We start from the raw sequence: 21,876 nt of genomic DNA, 5'->3' as shown, positions 1-21,876 counted from the left end.
AGTGCATTTCACACCTGAAATAAGAGAGAAATGAAGAAAAGAGTTGAAAAAAAGGTAGTATTTTCCATTCTGAGTGTTCAATCTTCTCTTTTTGATCATGAGAAACGAAGGTAGAATCCTCCTTCACATATTTTTTTTTAATGTCTAACAATAAAAACACAAGGCAAAGGTCCCACTTTTTTACAACCTGAAACTCTACTCAGTGCCATGTTAGCAAAATGAGCAGCATCACCAAGTGATGGTCCAGATATCCCGAAATCTAGACATAAAAACTAAGTGCCCCTAAGCCCTCAGTTTCATCTAATCATAAAATCATCTGACTTCAGCACAAGACCTTCTAGAATCCTGCCCAAGCAGCGCTCTTCAAAACCAGTGTGTGAGGTAGAGGTGGAGGCTCTCCGTAGCGCCTGCTTCACTTTTCTGTAACTCTAAAATTGTTTTTAAAGATTATCTTTTCTTGTTCCATCCATCTGCCTGCAAAGTTCATGATTTTCTTGTTTTTAATAGCTGAGTAGTACTCCATTGTGTAAATGTACCACAGTTTCTTTGTCCATTCTTCAGTTGAGAGGCATCTAGGTTGTTTCCAGATTCTGGCTATTACAAATAAAATTGCTATGACCATGGTTGAGCAAATGTCCTTCTTGTATGATGGAGCATCTTTTGGGTATACGCCCAAAAGCAGTATGTCTGGGTCTTGAGGTAGAACTAGTCCCAACTTTCTAAGAAAGCGCGAGATTGATTTCCAAAGTATTTGTACAAGTTTGCACTCCCACCAGCAATGGAAGAGTTTCCCTTCTCTCCACATCCTCGCCAGCATGTGCTGTCACTTGAGTTTTTTATCTTAGCCACTCTGGCAGGTGTAAGATGGAATCTCAGAGTCATTTTGATTTAGGAAGTTGTCTCATATGCCAATGAATTTAAGGCTCTTCTCCATTTTCTCTTCTAAAAGATTTGGTGTATTTGGTGTTATCTTGAGGTCTTTAATCCATCTGGAATTAGGTTTTTGTGCAGGGTTATATATATCTATTTGCATTCTGAATGAGGAAACCCAGACCCAGAAAGACACACATGGTATGTACCCACTTTTAAGCAGATTTTAGCCATTTAGTACAGAATAAATATACTACAATGCACAGACCCAAAGAAGATAAGTAACAAGGAGGACCATGGGAGGATGCTTACATCTCACTCAGAAGGGAAAAAAGAATAGACAGAGGTAGTGATTGGAGAGCGAGAACAAGGTAGGAGAAGGCGCACAGAGAGAAGTAAGGGTGGAGATCTGACCTGGGGAGAGCAGGGGCGGGAGCACAGAGAGCCTGCAGAGAAAATGAGAAACTGGGTGAGGGCATCTCTGTGACAAGCTGGAGACCTAAGTCAGAAGAGGCCTCTGGGAGAATATGAGGGGACTCTAGCTGAGATGCCTAGTAGCAGGGGCCATGAAGACTGAAAAAGACAACCTCTAACCAGACAAGACTCCTAGTGGAGGGAGGGCAACACCAGCCCACCCACAAAACTTCAGCCCAAAATTTACCCTACCTACAAGATGTGCAGGGATAAAGATAGAACAGACACAGCAAGGATTAAGGGGATATCTAACCAATGCCTGGACCAACCCAAGACCTATCCCATGGAAGAGAGACAACCCCTGACATTATTAACAATACTCTGCTATGCTTGCAGAGAGGAGCCTAGCAGAGTTGTCCTCTGAGAGGCTCTACCCAGCAGCAGTTCAAAACAGATGCTGAGACACACAGCCTAACATTGGGTGAAGCATACGGAGTCCTGTGGAAAAGTGGGAGGAAGGATAAAAGGACCCAGAGGTGACGGGAGCTCCACAAGAAGACCAACAAAGCCAACAGCCATAGCCTAGAGGGGCTTGTAGAGACTGTAGCACCAACCAAGGACAATGCATGGACTGGACATAGGTCCTCTACACAGATGCAACAGACAGGCAGCTCAGGCTTCATGTGGGTCCTCTAATAAGGGGGGTGGCTGTCTCTTACATGGATCTGTTGCCTGATTTTTTTTTTAAATCACTTCCCCCTTGCCAGGCCACAGAACGAGCTCAGTCCTGATGTGATGATGATGTGATGAGCAGGGGTAGGTGGGGAGGGAGGGCTCCTCTTTTCTGAGGAATAGGGAAAGGGGGATGAAGGAAGATGGAAGGAGGGTAGGACCAGAAGGAGAGGAGGGTAGAGGCTATGATCAGGATGTAAAGTCAACAGGAAATTAAACAGTTATATATGTAAAAGACATGAAGGCATCTAACGATTATGACAAAGTTGGCCAAGCTGCTCCCACTCCTTTCTTTTGGAGACAAGCTCTTACTGGGTAGTGAAGGCAGCCCTTGAACTCACGGTTCTTCCAGGATTACGGGCATTGTTTTATGAACAATAGTCTGTAAATAAAAGGGCAAACTAATAGCAGATTCCCAGTTTGAAATCATTATCTTGTTTGCTCTGGAGGTTTTTCATGAGCAAGCTTTAGAGACAAAAAATAGTTTGGTTGTTCTCGGTCTCACACGTTAGTGAACATGCTATGTCTTCTGGAAAGCTAAGTTCCTTTGACCATAGGTGGAGTCTATGAACCATAATAGTTTTCGTAGGTCCCAGAGGATACAAGCACTGCTAGCTATGGTCCACAGGATGAGAACCATTTACTTACCTGAGACTATCTAGAAAATATGCAAAGAAAATCCAAATACATAGCCAAGCTTTTATAATACTCAATAACTAATAGGAAAAGGGAATCATTAATTTTGTGGGGGAAAAATTCTAGCTAATTGAGAGGAAAGGAAAATAAAACCTGGAACATCCTGGGAAGGAGAGAGCTGCACAACTTGTCACACTGCAAGAAGAGGATTACCAATGGACAAAGACTAAACAACACCACAGTAGGATAAACAGTCCATGACATAAATTCATACCTTAGTGATACATGAATCAAGTAATTTTACAACATAAAAAAAATCATTAAAAATGGAAATAAGGGTATTTGCTGGTGGCTTCTTTTAAAAGGCAAGAAATATAAAATAAGACTATAAGAATTTTATATTTATAAGAATATAAAATATACCTAGTCAATCATAGAATAAACTAAAGAATGAGAAAAATGTGTTTTATACCAGGTAAAGAAAGGTTAATTTTAAAATAAAAATGAGGCATCAGAAGGAGAAATCACTGCTTATGGCTCCAAAGCTTACAGACAACTCACATTCCAAATAGCCATACTCGTATCCAAAGAATCTGAGGTCCTTTCTACCCATTTTACAGTGAATAAATCTGTATTTGTCAACAGCTCCCTCAGACCTACTGTAAGGGGAAGGGGACTACCCATCCCAGCCTTCTCAGTGTTGGACCCCATCGCCATAGGAACATGGACGATGCCAACAAAGCTGTATGTGGCCCTTTGTCCTGATGCCTAGATGGCCTTTCAGGTAGCACATCTCTGCTGCTAAATAAAGACCAGAGGAAAACAAATGAACATATGTTTTCTGTCTTTTTGCCTGTTGCTCCTGTCCAGGGTTTCTTTCTCTCACAGAAAAACAGAAAAGAGGAGTATGTTTTTTGTGGGTTTTTTTTTTTCCTTTTGACAAAGCAAAAGCTAATTCCTCCCCCTTTGACTTTTAGGCCCTGTTCCAAGGAGTCGGGGAATTTAGCAGCATTTAGCTTTTGCAGGAAAACTTAGGTTTCCCTTTTATAGTGTCTCACGTACTACTTCTTCCCACAAAACTGTGTCAGCTTCTGGAAACCCCAAAATCAGGGCACTTCCTGTATTTCTTTTTTCTTTTTAAATTTTTATTTATTTACCTATTTATTTACTTACTTACTTAGTTCTTTGAGACAGCCCAGGATGGCTTTGAACTTACTGAGATTACAGGCGTGTGCACCACACAATCAACTCTTAGATTCGTTTCAAAATAAAAAGCTGGTTCACCTAGTCTGCCATTTGCATTATGCTGCCTCTGGACTTCCTGCAGGTTATATGAATTAAAGCTCTGTATAGGCACTGTTTTCTCCTGTACTTGGTAAAACAATCTTCCCCCCAAACTTCCTTTTTCTTCCAATATTAAGACACTGTTACACCATCTACCTGAAGGGGCTCCGACCCACGCCAGACCGAGGACGCCGTCATCAAAGTCACGGTCCGTGAAGACGTAGGCCAGGCAGTAGTCATCGTGATTCTGCTCCGAGTTCAGCTCCAGGAACTTCTCCACACCAATGTTTGGGAAGCGGAAAGGATTTGTAGGGTCCTTTTCATCAGAGGTTGTATTGATCTAAGATCCAAAACAAAATTTAAGTAAGAATCACGGCTAGCTATTCTCTACCCACACAGACCTGGGCAACATTTCCGGGTGGGCTCTAGAGAGGCTCTCACTGCACGCAGCCTGTACTGGTCACAGAGACCATAAACACACAAACAAAAAGAACAAAAGGAAAGCAGAGCAGAGAAAATGAAATTTATATTACATTTCTAAGCAAGGATCTGCCAGATCCCTGAGCAGAAGCCATGGGGAGAAGCCACGGCACCTCTACAAGTTCTAATAAGGGAAGTGCGATTCTCAAACGCAGCGGCCTGAGCGGGGCTCTTTATGGGGAGCTCTACACATGCAGACAAGGATCAAGATGCAAAACCTAATCACTAGCCAATAACTAGAACATAAAATAACGCTGAGTCTGCCAGATTTTCCTGGTTCTTCTTGCTTAGAAAACAGGTGAGTTAAACTCAGCTAACATCTTGATTGTTTTCTTGGATATACACAAGAATTTTGAATTCTACTTTCAACTCACTTCTCTTAGTGTTCTTTTGTTTTTGTTTTTCGAGTCAGGGTCTCTATATAGCCTTGGCTGTCCTGGAACTCTCTTTGTAGACTGGCCTCCAACTCAAGAGATCCATCCGCCTGCCTCTGCCCCCAAGTCCTGGGATTGAAAGTGTGTGGCACTGCTGCCCAGCTTCCCTTACTGCTTTAGGCTGAGTTCCTGCAGACGTTTAACAGACACCTGCTACTGCTCTCCCCCACAATCTGAGGAACAGTCAACAGCCGACCTTCCCTAAACAGCACTTTCAGCATCAACCCCGCTTCTTCCAGAGGTGCCTCCTACCCTCCTAAGCCCCAGAGCCGTTCGCTTTCCCAGGAAATCACACCACAAGCAGGGACACAGATCTTATGAATATAAAGCTTATATATATGAAAGTAAATATTTTTCTAAAAGGCAAATGCAGTCTATCTGAAAGACTAGCTATAACTGACCCCGTGAGAATTACAGATTCCTAGAATCCATGCCCTCCAGAAACCAAGAGGCCCAGAGGCAGGATTTACAACCACTGAGCAATGATCTAGGGCCACACTTCAGAGCTTCTGGTTTAAGCATCAATTAACTGTACACATTTGTTTATAATAATTTAATACAAAAATATTCAAAATCAGGCAAGCATATATTGTAACAACCTACTTTTTACCCACTTCATATGGAAATAATTTCCTGACATTGCTGTTGTACTAGCTATAACTAAAAACTGCATCTAAATTTTAGCCAGCTCTATTTTAAAAATGGTTAGTTAATATTTAAGTGTTACTGATTTAAACTAAAATTTTGATTTCAGTTATGATCTTCCAAACTGTCATACCCTTACTGATATACACACGTCTCCAGAGTACAATTATTTACTCTATCTACCTTTCACTCGAAGTTGATAGTCACTACTTCCATTATGTTACGTTTTATTGCTTTGCCAGTAAATACAATACTTTGACCACTTTTCAAATTTCCTGCACATTTAATTAAGAGTTTCTATTATGAGTGTCTCTTATGATGCAAGTCACATTGTACCTTGAGATAAACCAATGCAAGATCTAATTATACTACCTGTGAAAGTAAGGAACTCTTCAGCTATATTTTTCGATATAATATATATATATATACATATATATATATATGCTAAAACTGTCTAGTATATATAGTTCTCATCGAGTCATTTGAAGAAAAATAGGAAAATATAAAGAAAACTTAAAGCAAATATTTTTATAAGAGGTTAAATTTTTTTAAAACTCAGGTAAAATTTTAGAATACTAAAAGATATGCACATATATTAAAATTTCACAATTCTTTACTTAGCATAATTTATCAGAGATTTTATATTTATTTGCAGATAAATTACAACAGTAATTTTCCAAAGCAATAAAATGTAACAACAGAAAGTAGTGAATATCTAACAGCTTCCGGGGAGGCAGACTGGGTAGATGACCAGGACTTTGAAGACATGCATCAGTAAAATACATGCCCATTTTTAATATAGCTAAAATTTAGGTTCAGTTTTTAGTTACAGCCATTATAACAGAAATGTCAAGAAACTACAATCGTACTCTGTGGTTCTGTTCAACAGTTTTGAAATGTTACAAATAATGTTACCACAGAAAAGAATTACATGGCCAAATTTAGAGGTTTTCCTTCTTGTACGACTTCTCAAAACTGATACATGACATTGTAAGCTGGGAATTTTCAAGATTATAACAATGTGCTTCTCTAAATTCTAATTTTACTTAAGCACTGTATCTATTTTCTCATCTGCCCTAGAATAACAAGTGGGGCACAACCGAAACAACATGCACAATGCAAGCCTTAAGAAACTAATAATGAAGAGGGGAAGTGAAGCCAAGTGCGTCAGACAAGCTCTACTGTAGTCTAGACTAAAGCCTTGTAGGTTTGATTCTTGTACTGGTATGTGTACGTGTTCATGTGGGCACATGCACGTGGATGTAAGCATGTTTGTGTGGAAGTCAAAGGCTGATACGGTGTCTTCCTCTAATACTGTGCACTTCATGTTTGAGACGTGGATGCTCTCTAAGCCTGCGGCTCATTTAACTAGCTGGCAAACCTAGCCGATGGCCTTCGGGATCAGTCTATTTCTGCTCTGAAGATGAAGTAAAAAGCAGGTGTTTTCTTTGTTGTAAAGTTGGTCCTTACTAATTTTTTTTTATTTTAAGATATATTTATTTTTATTTTTATGTGTGTGTTGCCTTCATGTATATAAATGTGTCACATGCATGCAGATATCCATGGGGGCCAGAAAACGGAATTGGGTCCTCTGGAACAGGGGCTACAGACAGTTGTGAGCTGCCATGTGAGTGTTGGGAACCAAACCCAAGCTCTCTGGAAGAGTGTGAGTGCTTTTAGCTGTTGAGCCCATCTTCCCAGACCCCTTAATACTTTAAAAAAATGTCTTTACTGGAGTTCCTTACTCTTATGCGTTTCACCATGAAGCTGATGTTACGGATTCCGGAGAAGTCTGTAGTCTGGTAAATTGTATCAATGGCCTTAACATGACTGGATATCTAGTGATTAAAAGGAAAACAAAAAGTTTTAGAAATAACGTTGAAATATGAAAAAGATTATTAATTCTTCTCTGTAACATCAAGAATTATTTGGCCTAAACACTTAGATCTTAAAATGTATATGCCATATGTTGAACAGAACAGAAAAGATGAGTGAGCTACAGCAGAGAGTGGCTATTCTTGTCTTCCCCAGGCTCTGCCTAATCAATCAATCAGTAAGTGCACCTTTACTTCAGTCCTATTAAAGGCTGCTGCTTCATCAATGCAGCCTGCGGAGTCCCATGCCCTCTCCTTGTCACATGCCTTAATGCCTGGAATGTCTGTATTAGTCCAAAGACCCGCTCTCTACAGAACCCAGAGCATGGGCATGGGCTGCCTCCTCAACAGTCCTGCAGCGGCAGCTGCTTCGTTAACACAGACTCCAAAGGGTTTGATTACTGTCTACATCCGAGGCCCTGTTTCAGCGGCCAAGGGTGAACTGGTGAATGAAACAGAGAAGGTGCCTATAAGTTAAAAAGGGTTATTACTGTAATGAGGTATACAAGAGGGAGATAATCTGAATATAAAAAGAATACGATTACATCTACTTAAATTCTAAAAGGAAATAAACTTAGTGAAAGAACACAAGAGGTATTTGTTTACTTAGTTGACTCCAACTAAGCACTGGCTCTAACCCATCTGCACACAGCCTTCCAATCACATCAACAAAAGAGCACCCTGGCTACCACCTAAGTGGAAACATGTACGTGTGCTTTCAAAACGTGCTGAGAAGGCACAGAAGATAGTCAAGAAGCAGCATTAATGAGAACATTTCAAAAGCAGTCTACACTGACAACTACTCCAAGGAACAGGACGGCAGTGCTGAAGGGTCCATCCTAAACCCACACGCCTGGGCGTGGCGGCTCCCAATGCCTACTCAGTTTTCTCACCGTTTCTGCTCCACTCTCATCCAGGTGTTTCTCCAGGTATGATTACATCGCCTGCTTTACTTTACCTTTAAGTTTCCTATCTCTACCCATCACCACCTTCCTCAAATTCTTCATGACCCCAATCCTTAGTGACTGCTCAGAGTACTTTCTCTTCACATGATACTGTGGATATTTAAGAATTCCCATGTGCCTCTCAGCTTACACTGTCTCTCTGCAAGACTGTTTCCTGCCCTTTGACTATGTTCTTTGCTCCCTATTATTCCATTATCCCCAAATCACAGCTTATTGTATTCTTTCTATTCAGTTTATTCCCACCACCAAAATGCGATCTTCTCAGGTACAAATCTTTGCATCAAAAATAAATTTTACAAACTTTCTGTAGATGTCTTCAACATAAAAAGACATTTTAAAGAGTACCCTAAAAACATTTCTCTTTTCATAGAGAGCAACAGATACCACTGTAGGTGTGGCACAGCAAACCTGCAACCCTGAACACTTAGGAGGCTGAAACAGAAGGGTTACCATGACTTCAAGGACAACCTCAGCACAAAGTGAGCTCAAGCCACTCTGTGTCCTCAGAGGGGAAGGCAGGGACAACTATAAACAGTAAGTTTACCTGGAGCATGCTAAGTAAGCACAATAAGACACAAGACAGAAATTATACACTTCTAATTGAATAAATTCGACTAATTGAAAATGGAACCGTTTTCAAAAGTAAGTTTCATAGTTGTTTACCATGCATGTCACCGGCCCCAAGTCCAAAATACTTAACTGCACAAAAAAACAGTAACAAAAGCCTAAGTTTCAATATCACCAGCAACTTTAGGAAATTGTTTCCTTTATCTCTCTTCTGATGGGCAATCCAAAAATCTAAACTGGTCTTTCCATCCCCTCTGCATTCTGTTTACAGACTTCCCTACTGGCTCAACAGAAACAACAATACAATATAACAAAACAAAAGGAAGACTCACAACACGTCAGTAACTTTAAGTACCTGGGCAATCACGGCTTCTCGTGTTCCGTAGTATTTAAAGAACAAGTGATCTGTCTGGATATAGAGTTGGCAAGTATTTCTTTCAGCCAGAGTTGTGCGCTTTTTCCTTAGGAGCTCAGGACCAATACCAGCAGCATGCTCCCCTTGATGTGCCTGTATGTCAAAGGGTCATTTCTGATCATTGTTTGTCTCACGATTATAGTTTTATAGTTAAGAACACATATATTGGACAATTTCATATCATGTGACTATGCAATACCACAAGAATTTCTAAAGTCATTAGAAAATGCCTCAAACTGCAACAGGAGCCACTGGAAGTTCAGGAGAAAGGAAGGAATGTGAGGGGTGGCTAGTGGCCCCCAAACCTGGAAGTAAAGGACTGCCATGCTCTGGTGTTGTATGGCTCAATAGGGCAACTATGCTCCACTATAGCTAATGACAAATTCCCAAACAAAAAGAGACTGAGAATTCGTGACAGAGAGACAGAGAGAGAGAAAGAGGGCGGGGAGGGAGGGAGGGAGGGAGGGGGTAGAGATAGAGAGGTGGAGGGAGAGGGAGAGAGAGAGTGCGCGAGCGTGCCAAGGAGATAGAAATGCTGAGGACTCTGGTCATCATATACTGTCTGGGTGTGGGTGTGGGTGTGTTATCCAATAAATATGTACAAATACGATGTCACTCACATTTTGTAGTATTTAGAATTTACTCACAAATAACACCTTTTTTCCATATAATATTCTCCACATAGATAACTTACTATTCAAGCAATTTCTTCATCTTTAAACATTTTCAAAGTGTATTTTAAGATATATTCATTCAGATGTAAAGCAAGTCTTAATAGCCATGCATAATAATTTACTATATTCTTTCAGTTCCCATCTACAACCTAGTCCTATCAAATTTACCTCCTCTAAGCATTCTCTCTGGCTCTGCCACTCCAGCTAAAGCTACCTACCATCTGTGGACTTTGAACTTGTTTTCATATTGTAATTTGTGCAAAAATGAAAATATATTTATTCACCTACATAATTTTTAATGAGTTCCTATTACTCCAAGGATAAAGCTCTCAACTCTTCATGTGCTCCATGAAATCAGTACTACACAGCCCCTATTTGCCCACCAAACACCTTCTTTCCCATGCTGCTTCCAGAAAGACTGTATGTCGCACGCCTCTCTCGAGGGTCTCACTCCAGAAGCCTCCTGTGATCCTCCAGCACACAGCCCACCCGTCTCCCGCCAGCCTCTGTACATGGTACAGTTCTCGCTCTCAATCCGGTTAGTGTCTTCCCTCAGATGCAGACACTGTCAGTTCACCCACGATGGCTCTTCACAGAAGCACGCACCTACCTATCTTCCTTGTACATGTAAAACTTTACATGTATTAGTATTTTTTAAATTTCGGTCCCCAATTCATCACCACCACTCCAACCACTAGAATGTAAGTTTTTGAAAAGGAACCTCATTGTGTCTGCTCTTCACTATATTGTTAGCACTTGAGAGATTTAGCAGGAAGTATTTCTTTAACAAATTACCACTACTATTGAATTCAAACACTCAATGGAACCTGATTTAAATTTTAATCCACAACTCCAAATTTACATTCACATTTTATATTTTCCTTCTCCCTTGACAATTCCCTGTCAATTTATACAAATTTTAAATGGTATATTATAGTCCACAAAATGAGGCATCTAACAGTATGATAATGAATATATTAATTTGCTTTACTATAATAATCATTTTACTCTGTTTATCTATATTATAGAGGCTATATCATAAAGATACACAATTTTTAAAAAGAATTTTCAAATGCTACTATAGGTAAAAACAAATTCTACTGGGCTAGTGATGGGTGCTTGTCTAGCCTGAATGAACCCTAAATTCAATCGCTTGTCATGGAGGGAGGGAGAACCGATAGATACAGTCCTAACAGTGCACCCAGAGGAGCATGTTTAACACTATTTACCTCAAGATATTCATTTAGGTGGTTTCTGTCCAACTTCAAACTGACTGCAAAGTACTTCATGTGCACAAATGTGTGTTATGTAGTTCATATTTATGATCATGTTACTTCATACATAGAGGATTTTTCTGCTAATATTAGCTACACTTAAAGCTGTATGAAAAGCTTTTTTTTTTCAACTTTGGGGAAAAAAGCCTGAAATGCCTCCAGTATGAAAATCTTTTTGAGTAAAAATTTTAAATTAAGTTATTCTTAAGGAGACTGCCAAGTAGAGGAGTTAACATTAATTGAGTGGTCAAGTTTATTAATTAGATAATTCAGAATTTCCATATCTCAATTGTGCTTTATTCTTTGTCCAACTATTCTCCAAGACATGACTGAAATCTCTGTCATATGTCTTTCTACTGTTCCTTTTGGTTTAGTCAATGTTAAGTGCACTGTTCTGTGAGAGACAATGTCGCACGTAGCAAGGCTGGCCTTAAACTCAAAACAAGGCTGAGGATGACCTTCAAGTTCAGATCTCGCTTGTACTCCCAAGTGCTAGGAATATAGGTATCTGCCAAGTAAGCTACAGCCCAGGACCTGCTTTATATATTTTGAAGTTACAATATAATGCTACCACCTAAAAAATATTTATCTTACTAATGTTTTCTTGCCTAAAGTGTATGTATGTATGTGTGTATGTATATATATATAACTAGTTGGAGTTTGAAATGTTTGTATCTTTTATATTTTTCATTTTAGCCTTTTTTAGATTCTTATATTTTAGAGGAAGAAGTTAACTTAGAGATAATCATATAATCCTTAACTTAACAAAATCAAATATATGTTTTAACTATTCAGAAAAAATTTAAGAACCTGAGAACACATTCATTAGACTTCAACCTGCCTCAGCCTCCCAATCCTGAGATTCCAGCACGCTGCTCACTACCGTGGGCTGTTTCACATGTACTTAAAATCTGTTATTCTCCTCGAGTGTTTATCTAGCATTGCTTAGAAACTCAAATGGTGTGAAGATCTGGGGACACGGTAATCTACCACAGACTGTTTGCCACCAAAATTTTTATAACTTTGGTTGTGAGCCTAGCCTTTAATGGCTGAGCCATCTCTCCAGCCCGCGACTAAAAATGTTTAAAAATCAAATAGAAAAATGCCAATGTATAATTAAAATGTCAAAAGCACTGAGCTTTTATTTTAGTGAATAATCATCTTGGTTTGTCTAAAGACTTTCTTTTAAAATGGGTGATCACCATTACCTCTCTACTACTGCATGGCCTCTTTAAGCATTAAATGAATATAAGTATTTCACAACAGTGGTATAAACATTTCACAACTCCTAGAACATAAACGTAAAATGAAGAAACACCTGCCCGAGCTCATTTCCATTTCTTAAATTTAGCAAATACTGAAATGCTTACCTGCGCTCCTTCCTCTACCCCGGTCATTTGGTACTTCCGCATCCTCTCAAAGACGGAGTGATCTGCACAGCCCCCCTGTGGGCCGTACTTATGAGGGTAGTCTAAGCAGAGAAGAAATATCATTGCTGTATGTTTAGATAGAGCCAGCATCTTATCAAGAAAAAATCAACTATCCTGACTTGGGGCTGGAGAGCACTGGCCGCTCTTCCAGGGGACCCCTTTCCATTCCCAGCACCACAGCAGCTCACGACTGTCTGCAATTCCAGTTCCAGGGGATCCAATGCCTTCTTCTGGCCTCTGTGGAGGGCAGGTACAGATATGATGCATAGACACGCGTGCAGGCAACACACAACAAATAGGAATATATTTTAAAAACTATCGTTATTACTGAAGGCTATAGATGTTCACTGAACATTAATGAGAAAGGCACTATGCCAGAAACCTGAATCCTGGCAGGTGTCTTCCTCAATAAAAATCCAGCTTTTTTCTGTGGACAACTGATGAATTAGAAAACAGAATAATTATCTTTTTTTTTAATTTAACTTTCCTACTTTATACAAAAATTTAAAACTGTAATTTACATCATTTCAATATTTATAACTTTCCCTTTGGTACATTAAATTTCCTACACTGCAATACACAAACTCCCTCAATTTGAACACAGTGAGGCCAATATAAGATTACCTTTGGCTCTAAGTCCTTCTATAAACACTAACTGGCCTCAGTTAAGTGACCTCCAAAAACATTTCATGGGATTTAAAAAGTAGATTGATTTTAAATTTATCCTGTGTATAATTCAAATGAACACAATACAAACTAGTAACTATTTTCTCATTTGTTCCCCCTTTATATATTAATTTATCCTTAGCTAAGCTGGTTTTGCTTTCCAATGAACTATGTAATCTAGGTGAGCCATTTAAATGCTTATTCCACTCTCTGAGCACCCTAAAGACGTCTCTTGTTAAGATTCTCCTTAGTCTGTGAACAGATTCTTACCATCCAATCCAATAACCACAATTAAGAGAACTGACAGAACATAGCGTCAGGACACAGGTCGGACAATGTGCACTGAGAAGTGCCTAGGCAGAAACTGCAGAAACCAGGAAAGAAAAATGGGACCGTTGCCAGGAGGGGGTTGGAGAACAGCAGTGAGCTGATAAAAGGGGGACTCCTCAGGGAGGAGGAAGTGGGAAGAGAGTAAAGGGATGGGCAGGATACAGAAGATCTGATGGGGAATGAGAAAAAAACGGGCTCTTTGGGAAGTGGGGAGGATGGTAAATACAGAAGGAAGGAGGAAGGTAAAATAACAATAAGATGTCTGGAAAATCCCACAAGGAATCATACTATTAACTATTAACCTTAACAAAAAACCTAATAGCCAGGTATGGTGGCGCACGTCTTTAATCCCAGCACTTGGGAGGCAAAGGCAGGCCAATCGCTGTGAGTTCGAGGCCAGCCTGGTCTACAAAGTGAGTCCAAGACAGCCAAGGCTACATACACAGAGAAGCCCTGTCTCAAAAGAGAACCCAAAAAGCAAAAAAAATGGAAAGAAAGAAACCTATAATATATGTAATTCTGTGTATAAGTATATTGAAATAGTTTTAGTAAACTTTTTTCAACTGGGCTGGTAGTGCTCCCTTTAAGAGCCAAAAATCACTTAACAAAAGCCCTAATACCTAACGTAAGAAGTCCTCTTTTGAGTTGCTGGACAGGGTTGTACAAAAGACTGACAAAACATACAGTCTATTGCTATTGCCTTGGTTGCTCCTAGAAGTGAAAACAAAGTCCCTAATGCTGAAGATGCAATGCACTCTAGAGAGCCCTGAACTCGAGCCGACCTGAATGTCTCTTCCCCAAGGACTAGCTTTCATGATACAAGAAGGCACCATGCAGCTTCCAAACAGGAAGGCAAGGAGCTAAGGGTGCAGTAGGGGCACACAGACCTTGGAGGTATCCAACAACTCTAACTGGATTTAAGACCTGCTCAACAAGAAGGAATCATGCCTACTGCTGGAAACCTAGCTAACCACTCAGTGCTAGTGAACGTATGGTGAGCAGAGGGGACGCCTCAACAACTATTTTAATAAACCAGCGTAATTCCTAACAACCAAATCATCCATCCTCAAATCCTTAAGTGTAGTCTTCACCCCATATCAAGGAAATCTCTTTTTGCAACAGAGACCATTACAGAAAACCACAACCAACCAAACTGTAGAGTTGAAGCCCAATCCCAGTGAATCAATCTACAAAACAGTGCCACACCTAAAGCTCACAGAACACAGTGGAAGAGGGGGCAGAAAGGCTGTGAGTCAGAAGATCAGGGAGTTTGCTGTGAGGGTGTGTCTCCTAGTAATGCCAGAAGCTACACTCATAGTCTTACCAACATAACTGCTCAAATATGAACTGAGCACGGATGATGCCAATACATATGCCAAAGTTGACCAGAAAAAGCCCACAAGGCCCCAACCCTATGCAAAGAACTATAGGCAATTAAGGAATGCTAAGAATAGGAGAAACAGTCTTCCCCAAGGAATAAAACACCAATTGGTTAGCCAATACCAAATGGTCAATCCTGAAAACATACCTAAATATAACATTATATACACTGAGCAGGTTAAATTTAGAAATGTATATTTATATGCATGTATATATGCACAAAATAACAATTAATAAAAGAGAGGCCATGAATTGGAAAGAGCAAGGAAAATTTGGATGGAGGAAAGAAAAGGGAGAAGTGTTGCATTTATATTATCAAAAAAATTAAGTAAAAAAAAAAAGATTAATTGAGGGATGAAAGGACCCAGAGGGGTCAGGAGCCCACAGGGAGACCATTAAGGCCAGTGGATGTGGACACAGGGTAGCTGCACAAGCTGATGCACCAACCAAGGACAATGCAAGCAGAGAATTTAGACCCCTCCAAGGCTGGGGGTGGGGGAGTGGGGACTGCTTCTGACATGAATTCTGGTGCCCATAATTTGATCACTTCCCCTTGGTGGGGAGGCCATGCAGGCACACAGAGGAAGGGGATGCAGGCTATCCAGGTGAGACCTGATAGGCTGTGGGGGTCAGGCCAGATGGTGGGAGAGGAAGGCCCCCTGTCAGAGGTCCAGGAGAGGGGAACAGGGCAGAAGAAGGAGGGAGGGTGAGAGTGGGAAGATAGGAGCAAGGGGATAACAATCGGGATGTAACGTGAATAAATTATAATACATTTTTTAAATAATTAATCTATTTCTCAGAAGACAACATTATTGTCTGGGCATTGTGGGGCACACCTGTAATCCTAGCACTTGGGGAGGCAGAGGCAGGTGGATCTCTGTGAGTTTGAGGCCAGCCTGGTCTGCAAAGCGAGTCCAGGACAGCTAAGGCTATCCAAACAAACCGTCTCAAAAACAAAAAAGACAACAAGGTAGATGATGATAAATTCTGCTACTGACTTAGTTGGTGGGCTTGTTTGAATAAAATGGCCCACATAAGCTTTTATGTTTGAACTGTTAGGAAGGATTAGGAGGTGTGGCCTTTTTGGAGGAGGTGTGTCACTAGGGAGCGGGCTCTGAGGCTGTACCGTGCACTGTCTGGTGGCTGTTGTCTCAACATGTAAGCACTCAACTACTGCTCCAGACGTGCCTGCCTGTCCGCTGCCATGCTCCCTGCCACCATGGTCATGGACTCTTCGCCCTGAAACTGTAAGCCAGCCCCAATAACCTTCTTCTATAAGTTACCTTGGTCATGGCGTCTTCACAGCAATAGAAAAGTAGCTATGATAGCCAGTGACCATAAAAGAAACTGTAAAAGGAAAAGTTCTAAGAGTACTGATATACTATAAATAGTTCCCCACATAAACTGTGGTACTTAAATCTTTAAATTCCTGTTCTAGTATGAGAAGAAAACAAATTATTATTCAATTAGTATGCCATGCTCTTATTTTTCCTTTGCGAGTCAATGCACGGTGCCTCTATAAGAATAGTGTCAATACTTCAGTTAATAAGATTCCATTTTAACATTTACCTTAGGCTAATTTAAGTTTAATAAAGAAAAATATTCAACATTTGATACAGTTCTTACTGAACTAAATTAGATACTTTCCTCCAAAAAGCTATGCTTGCAGTTTTAATTAGTATGAAGTTTTAAAAACTGTTACATCCCCACCTCCCAGGCCCCACCCTCACTGCATTCAAAACTGCTCTTTCTCACACTCGACAGATGGGAGTACAAAGGGCACAGAGATAACACTACTCCCGAATAAATAACTACTGAAGTTAAGTTTCAGAAGACAACCTCTGTGATTAAATCACTTGCAGCAAGTTTCACAATAACACTCCCCAAGTGTCTCCCATACTTAGTTCCTTTCTTTATACCTCAATATCTCCCACCATTAAAAAAATATATATGTATACTAGACTTGGGTAGGAATAACCTGTTCAACAAAAGAGACATTTCTCAAAGACCCTTATAATGTTAGCATACAAACCACTTATTCAGACTTTTAAAAATATTATTAAACTTTCAAAATTTATTTTTGGACAAAAGTAATTTGAAAGTCATTGACCAAACTACTACTCATTATCCTAGGCAAATGTCTGTAGATTTAACTCTATAGCTTCCCTTTAGGGAAGGTATCACACACAACCAAGCTCTAGCTGAAGAAACTAGCCACGCTCCTCCTCGCTCCTTTTTCCTGAACCAAGAGATTCCAGCCTGATAGCAGCACAGTGATGCTACCGTTTGAATAAAAGACGACCCCCAGCTATGAAACATGTGATGACCCAGTTAATTTTGAATGGAAACTTTTCTAGCTGTTTCTATGCTTCAGAAGCCTAAGACTTCAACTTTTCTTGTCAACAGTCATTGATTTCACTGCCAAGTATAAAGACATAGACATAAATATTTTGTGTTTTCAAAAAGATAGATAGATAGATAGATAATGAATGATAGGCAGAGCTTGAGGTTATCCTTGAAGCTCTACATGTATGTATACACATGTAAGCTGCATGTATACACACATACAACTAAAAAAAACTTTAAAAAAAATTCCTTAAGTCATTTATTTACACTTTTAAAAGAGAACTTTTTAAGGAAAGATATAAAAACATGAAGGAGTATTAAATAGGCCACTTTGTCAACTTTGTACAAAAAGCAATAAAATACATACCTCTACAAGTACTGATTGCATTCTGGCTTACTGATGCCAACCACTGGGTCCACGAACGGTAAGCAAATGAATTATATTGGTTGAGAAGTATGTCAGAAGGCAGAACATATATAAACTCATACCTGTGCTTGGCAACTGTCTGCATACAGCTTCAGAAGCCAAAGCATCCAACATAATGACAAACAGCCTGAGTCTTTTGATTAGATCAATTAAAAATCATACTAGGACAACATTATGTATGCAGTTACTCAAATAGCCAAGTTCTCAAGAGAAGTTTATCACTCACAAATGCAGAAATTCTTCACTAAATGATAGTTCAATGATGTGGACATGTATACACACACACACACATACACGCACACGCACACATGCACGCACGCACACTTTACACATAAGTTAATGCTAAAGGATCTTGTTAGTTTTGAGACAAGATCTTTGTTATAATAAATAAAAATGGCTAATAAAATTTATTATTAAAAGCCTACAATTACTATGGCAGTTTTATCAATTATACATCATACATAACCATACATAATCAAACAATAAAAAATTCAGGCATCTGATAGAACTTTAAATAAGCCTTATTTCTCAAGGGGCTGGGCAGATATAAACCCCCTAAGCTACCTTGTCACCTCCCAGGCCCACATCACATGCTGCCTGCCTTACTCATCCCTAGCTGGGCTATTTCCCACCCATAACTCCATAAACACTTGCTTACACTTCTCATCTGGGCTGCTTCTCTCCCTCACAGCCTCGGAGTAAATTCCTCTCAGCCACATGGTTCTCTGCACACTAACCTGTGGCGGTTCCACTTCCTTCTCCTCTCATACCTGTCCCTCTCCTTCCCATGATCCTTCTGTCCTCCAAGCCCACGATCCTGAGTTCCGCCTCTCACTTCTGCCCTGCCCAGGTGTGTTGGCCTTTTATTTAGCCAATCAGGGATAATTTTGGAGGCAAAATTACACAGCAACATTTGGGGTACATGATAGTCTGCTTGTAGGAATCTTGGGGGCAGGGTGAACAATTAGCATCTGAACACATGCTGGCTCTAGATCAACCCCCACTGATCTTAACATGTAATGCTGGTTGGCCTACAGTATTGCCACATGGAGAAGACTGGTCTAGAACTCACAGACCTGTCTGCCTCTGCCTCCCAATCACTGATCACCATGCCCAGCTTATACTGTATTTTCTATGGAATCAAACTTGCAAAACTCCATAAAACAAAACTGAACCTAGTCTAAAACTCTTTACTTTCAATATTATACGTAATACAAGGATAAAATAAATAGCATAGCAAATTATAGAAAACTTAAATTTTAAGCAGTAGGGAAAAAATGAAAAATACTCAAAGTTCAACATACGAAAAAGTACACTACAGAGAAAGACTAGCAACTATTTCAATATTATACATAATACAAGGATAAAATAAATAGCATAGCAAATTATAGAAAACTTAAATTTTAAGCAGTAGGGAAAAAATGAAAAATACTCAAAGTTCAACATACGAAAAAGTACACTACAGAGAAAGACTAGCAACTACACAGAGGAAGCATTTGAGAGCTGGCTGACTTTCACAGCATTAGCTCTGTGTTGGAGGGTTGCATGGGGATGACTAACTGCTGGTTTGTCTGTTAGGTGATATGATGCAACTCCTTTTGAAATTCCTCTATCATCTACATATGTAGACATGAGCATTCACTACTAGATTTCTGTTATCATAATTCTGCATTGTTTCAGCACAGCGGCGGCGGCGGCAGCGGCGGCGGCAGTGGTGTGTGTGTGTGTGTGTGTGTGTGGGAAAAAAGGTCAACACTGAGGGTCTTCTTCAATCACTCTCTGCCCTTCCTTTCTTTTTTAATGTGTGTGGGTGTTTTGACTGAAGGTATGTCTGTGCACCACTTCGTATGCCTGGTATCAGCTGAGGCCAGAAGAAAATACTGGCTCTCCTGGAACTGAAGCTACAGGCAGCTGTGAGCTGTTGTGTCCGTACTGGAATAAAGCCTAGGTCCTCTGAAAAAGCAGCCAGTGTTCGTAACCACTGAACCATCTCTCTTTTTGTGATGACACCACCACCACCATCACCACCACCACCCCCTACCACACACCATACCTTAGTTTTTTGGAGACAGTCTCTCACTGAACCTGGAACTCACTGATTCACTTAGACTACCTATCCAACAAGCTCCAAAGATCCTCCTGTCTCACCTCCCTAGTGCTGGGAATATAAGTCAAAGTTGTCTGTTCTGGCTTATTACATGCATGCTGGGGATCCACTCAAAGGTCATCGTAGTTGCATAGCAAGCCCTTGACTGACTGAACCACCTCCCCAGCACTCTGTTGGAATAACCCTGCTGTTTGAGGTTGTAGCCACTTTGAGCTATAGGTGCAGGACTCCCTCTCCCCCGCAGGCCTCCAGCTCTCTGCCTGACTCCATCTGGAGAGTGTCTTTAGACATAGATGCCCCTCACCACATTTGATATATGGCCCTTGACACAGTTCCCTGCTAGCTCTCCCCTCCCTGCGCCTATAGGGTAATTGGGTACTGTGTTCCCGTTCATATGATAGGAGTGTGCTGTCAAACACAAAATAAGCATTCTAAAAGTGTCTGGTTCCAACCAATTACGAGTGCCTGTCCTGGGAGGCCCCACCCACTCCCCAAGGGGTAGACAGCCTTTGTTCTCCCAGAGTAAAGTTGAACTATCTCCTGAAGTGGTTCCCAGAGTGTTCGATCTCCACTGTGTTCACAGCCTGTCAGGTCCTGTGTCTCATCTTCTGCTCCTCTGCCTTGGTGGCCTGGTGGCCAACAGGCCTCAGGGAAGAGGAGAACCACACTTTTTTTGGGTGGGTGGGGGGGGTACTGGGAAATTCATATGAAACATACTCGTGTGCAGTTACATATGCTTGATATTAGAGTGGACTTCTAGTCTTCATAAAGTAGTCAAGTATGTGCCAGTGTTCAGAGTATATCATCCTGCCTATATGACACGCCATCAGCAGGAGAGAAGTCAGTAGAAACTTATCAGGACCAATACCCAGCATGCTGTCACTTCTCAGAGTGAAAGGCAGCCTAGACTTACTACTAACTGCCCCGCTCCTTACTTCACTGTGAAAACATTACAGCTATATATAATCAAAAGAGTATGTTTTTTAAAAATCAGCTCCTCTAAAGTCCACCATCTGAGAAAGGTCAAACGAATCTTCGCCTTCATCATGAAGTTAAGGGCAGCCTATTGCTAGAAAGATAACATCTGTCCCTCACTCCAATAAGCACTCAGGGCTAGCTACCACTTTCTGCCTTGGGTTATTAAAACAATAGCCGTTAGATTATACCTCTGGCTACCCCAGCTACTGCAGGAATTTGAAGCCCCTCAAAGTCACTTCCCTTTATTTCTTATTTTTAGATCTTGATTCACTCTCACTTACATCACCCACCATAATTTGTAGTGACAATTTTGGAACTTTGGTTTCTTTAAATACACAGAAATACTCTAAGAATATGCTTTTGTTTTAATCCCAGCTGTGGGACTTGGGGCTGCTTCTCAGCAGCTGACTATGATTTGCCTCGTGCTCGCTCTAGCAGAGGCGTGATTTTGCCAGGTGCAGATAGTTTCAGTGATAGTGTGATATTTGGAATTCTGGGGACTTTTCAGAGAGTATTTAAATGCTAGGGCCCCAAGAGGTGTTGGGAGGGTTATTGGTTAGTGATTGATTATTGTTTTTTGTTTGTTAAGTAGTCATGCCCATAGAAGAGACAACAAGAAGAGGAAATTGGATATCCTGATGGCAAAGCTCGAACTTGCCCCAAGGAACTCGATGCCCCTGATCAGCAGGACGCAGTCTAATGATACGGCCCCTTCCCAACCCCTGACTGTATTCAGGGATCTCTTTCCTTTCCTCTCTATCCTTTCTTCTCGCTTATCAAGTATTAGGGGTTTTAAAGGGTGAAAAAGAAAAAAAGAGCCCACAGAGTAGCAAAGGCTGGTTACAGTAACTCTCTGAAACCACAGCACTCATGCTGATGATCCCTGTAGAACACTGAGATCTTCTCTCCAGTCTGCAGTTCTACTTTTGAACTTCTCATCACTGAAAA

At 40.5% G+C, this 21,876-nt stretch overlaps 1 protein-coding gene across 2 annotated transcripts in view; it reads right to left on the bottom strand.

Annotated features, from left to right (window-relative positions):
- ADAM10 (ADAM metallopeptidase domain 10) overlaps positions 1 to 21,876 on the bottom strand; it is a 103,282-nt gene that overhangs the window by 31,773 nt on the left and 49,633 nt on the right. For both annotated transcript variants that reach the window (XM_084782737.1, XM_084782738.1), the window contains exons 5-8: positions 12,635 to 12,735; positions 9,257 to 9,409; positions 7,241 to 7,333; positions 4,093 to 4,276 (exon numbers count right to left, since the gene is read on the bottom strand). In XM_084782737.1, the coding sequence (XP_084638863.1) occupies positions 4,093 to 4,276; positions 7,241 to 7,333; positions 9,257 to 9,409; positions 12,635 to 12,735 (531 nt within the window). The remainder of the gene's footprint in view (positions 1 to 4,092; positions 4,277 to 7,240; positions 7,334 to 9,256; positions 9,410 to 12,634; positions 12,736 to 21,876) is intronic.

The sequence above is a fragment of the Acomys minous genome, assembly GCF_964271855.1.
Source record: "Acomys minous genome assembly, chromosome: 5".
In the NCBI taxonomy this organism is placed as follows: Eukaryota; Metazoa; Chordata; class Mammalia; order Rodentia; family Muridae; genus Acomys; species Acomys minous.
The sequence above is the reverse complement of the archived record's forward strand: the minus strand, read 5'-3'. Positions and strand labels throughout refer to the sequence as shown.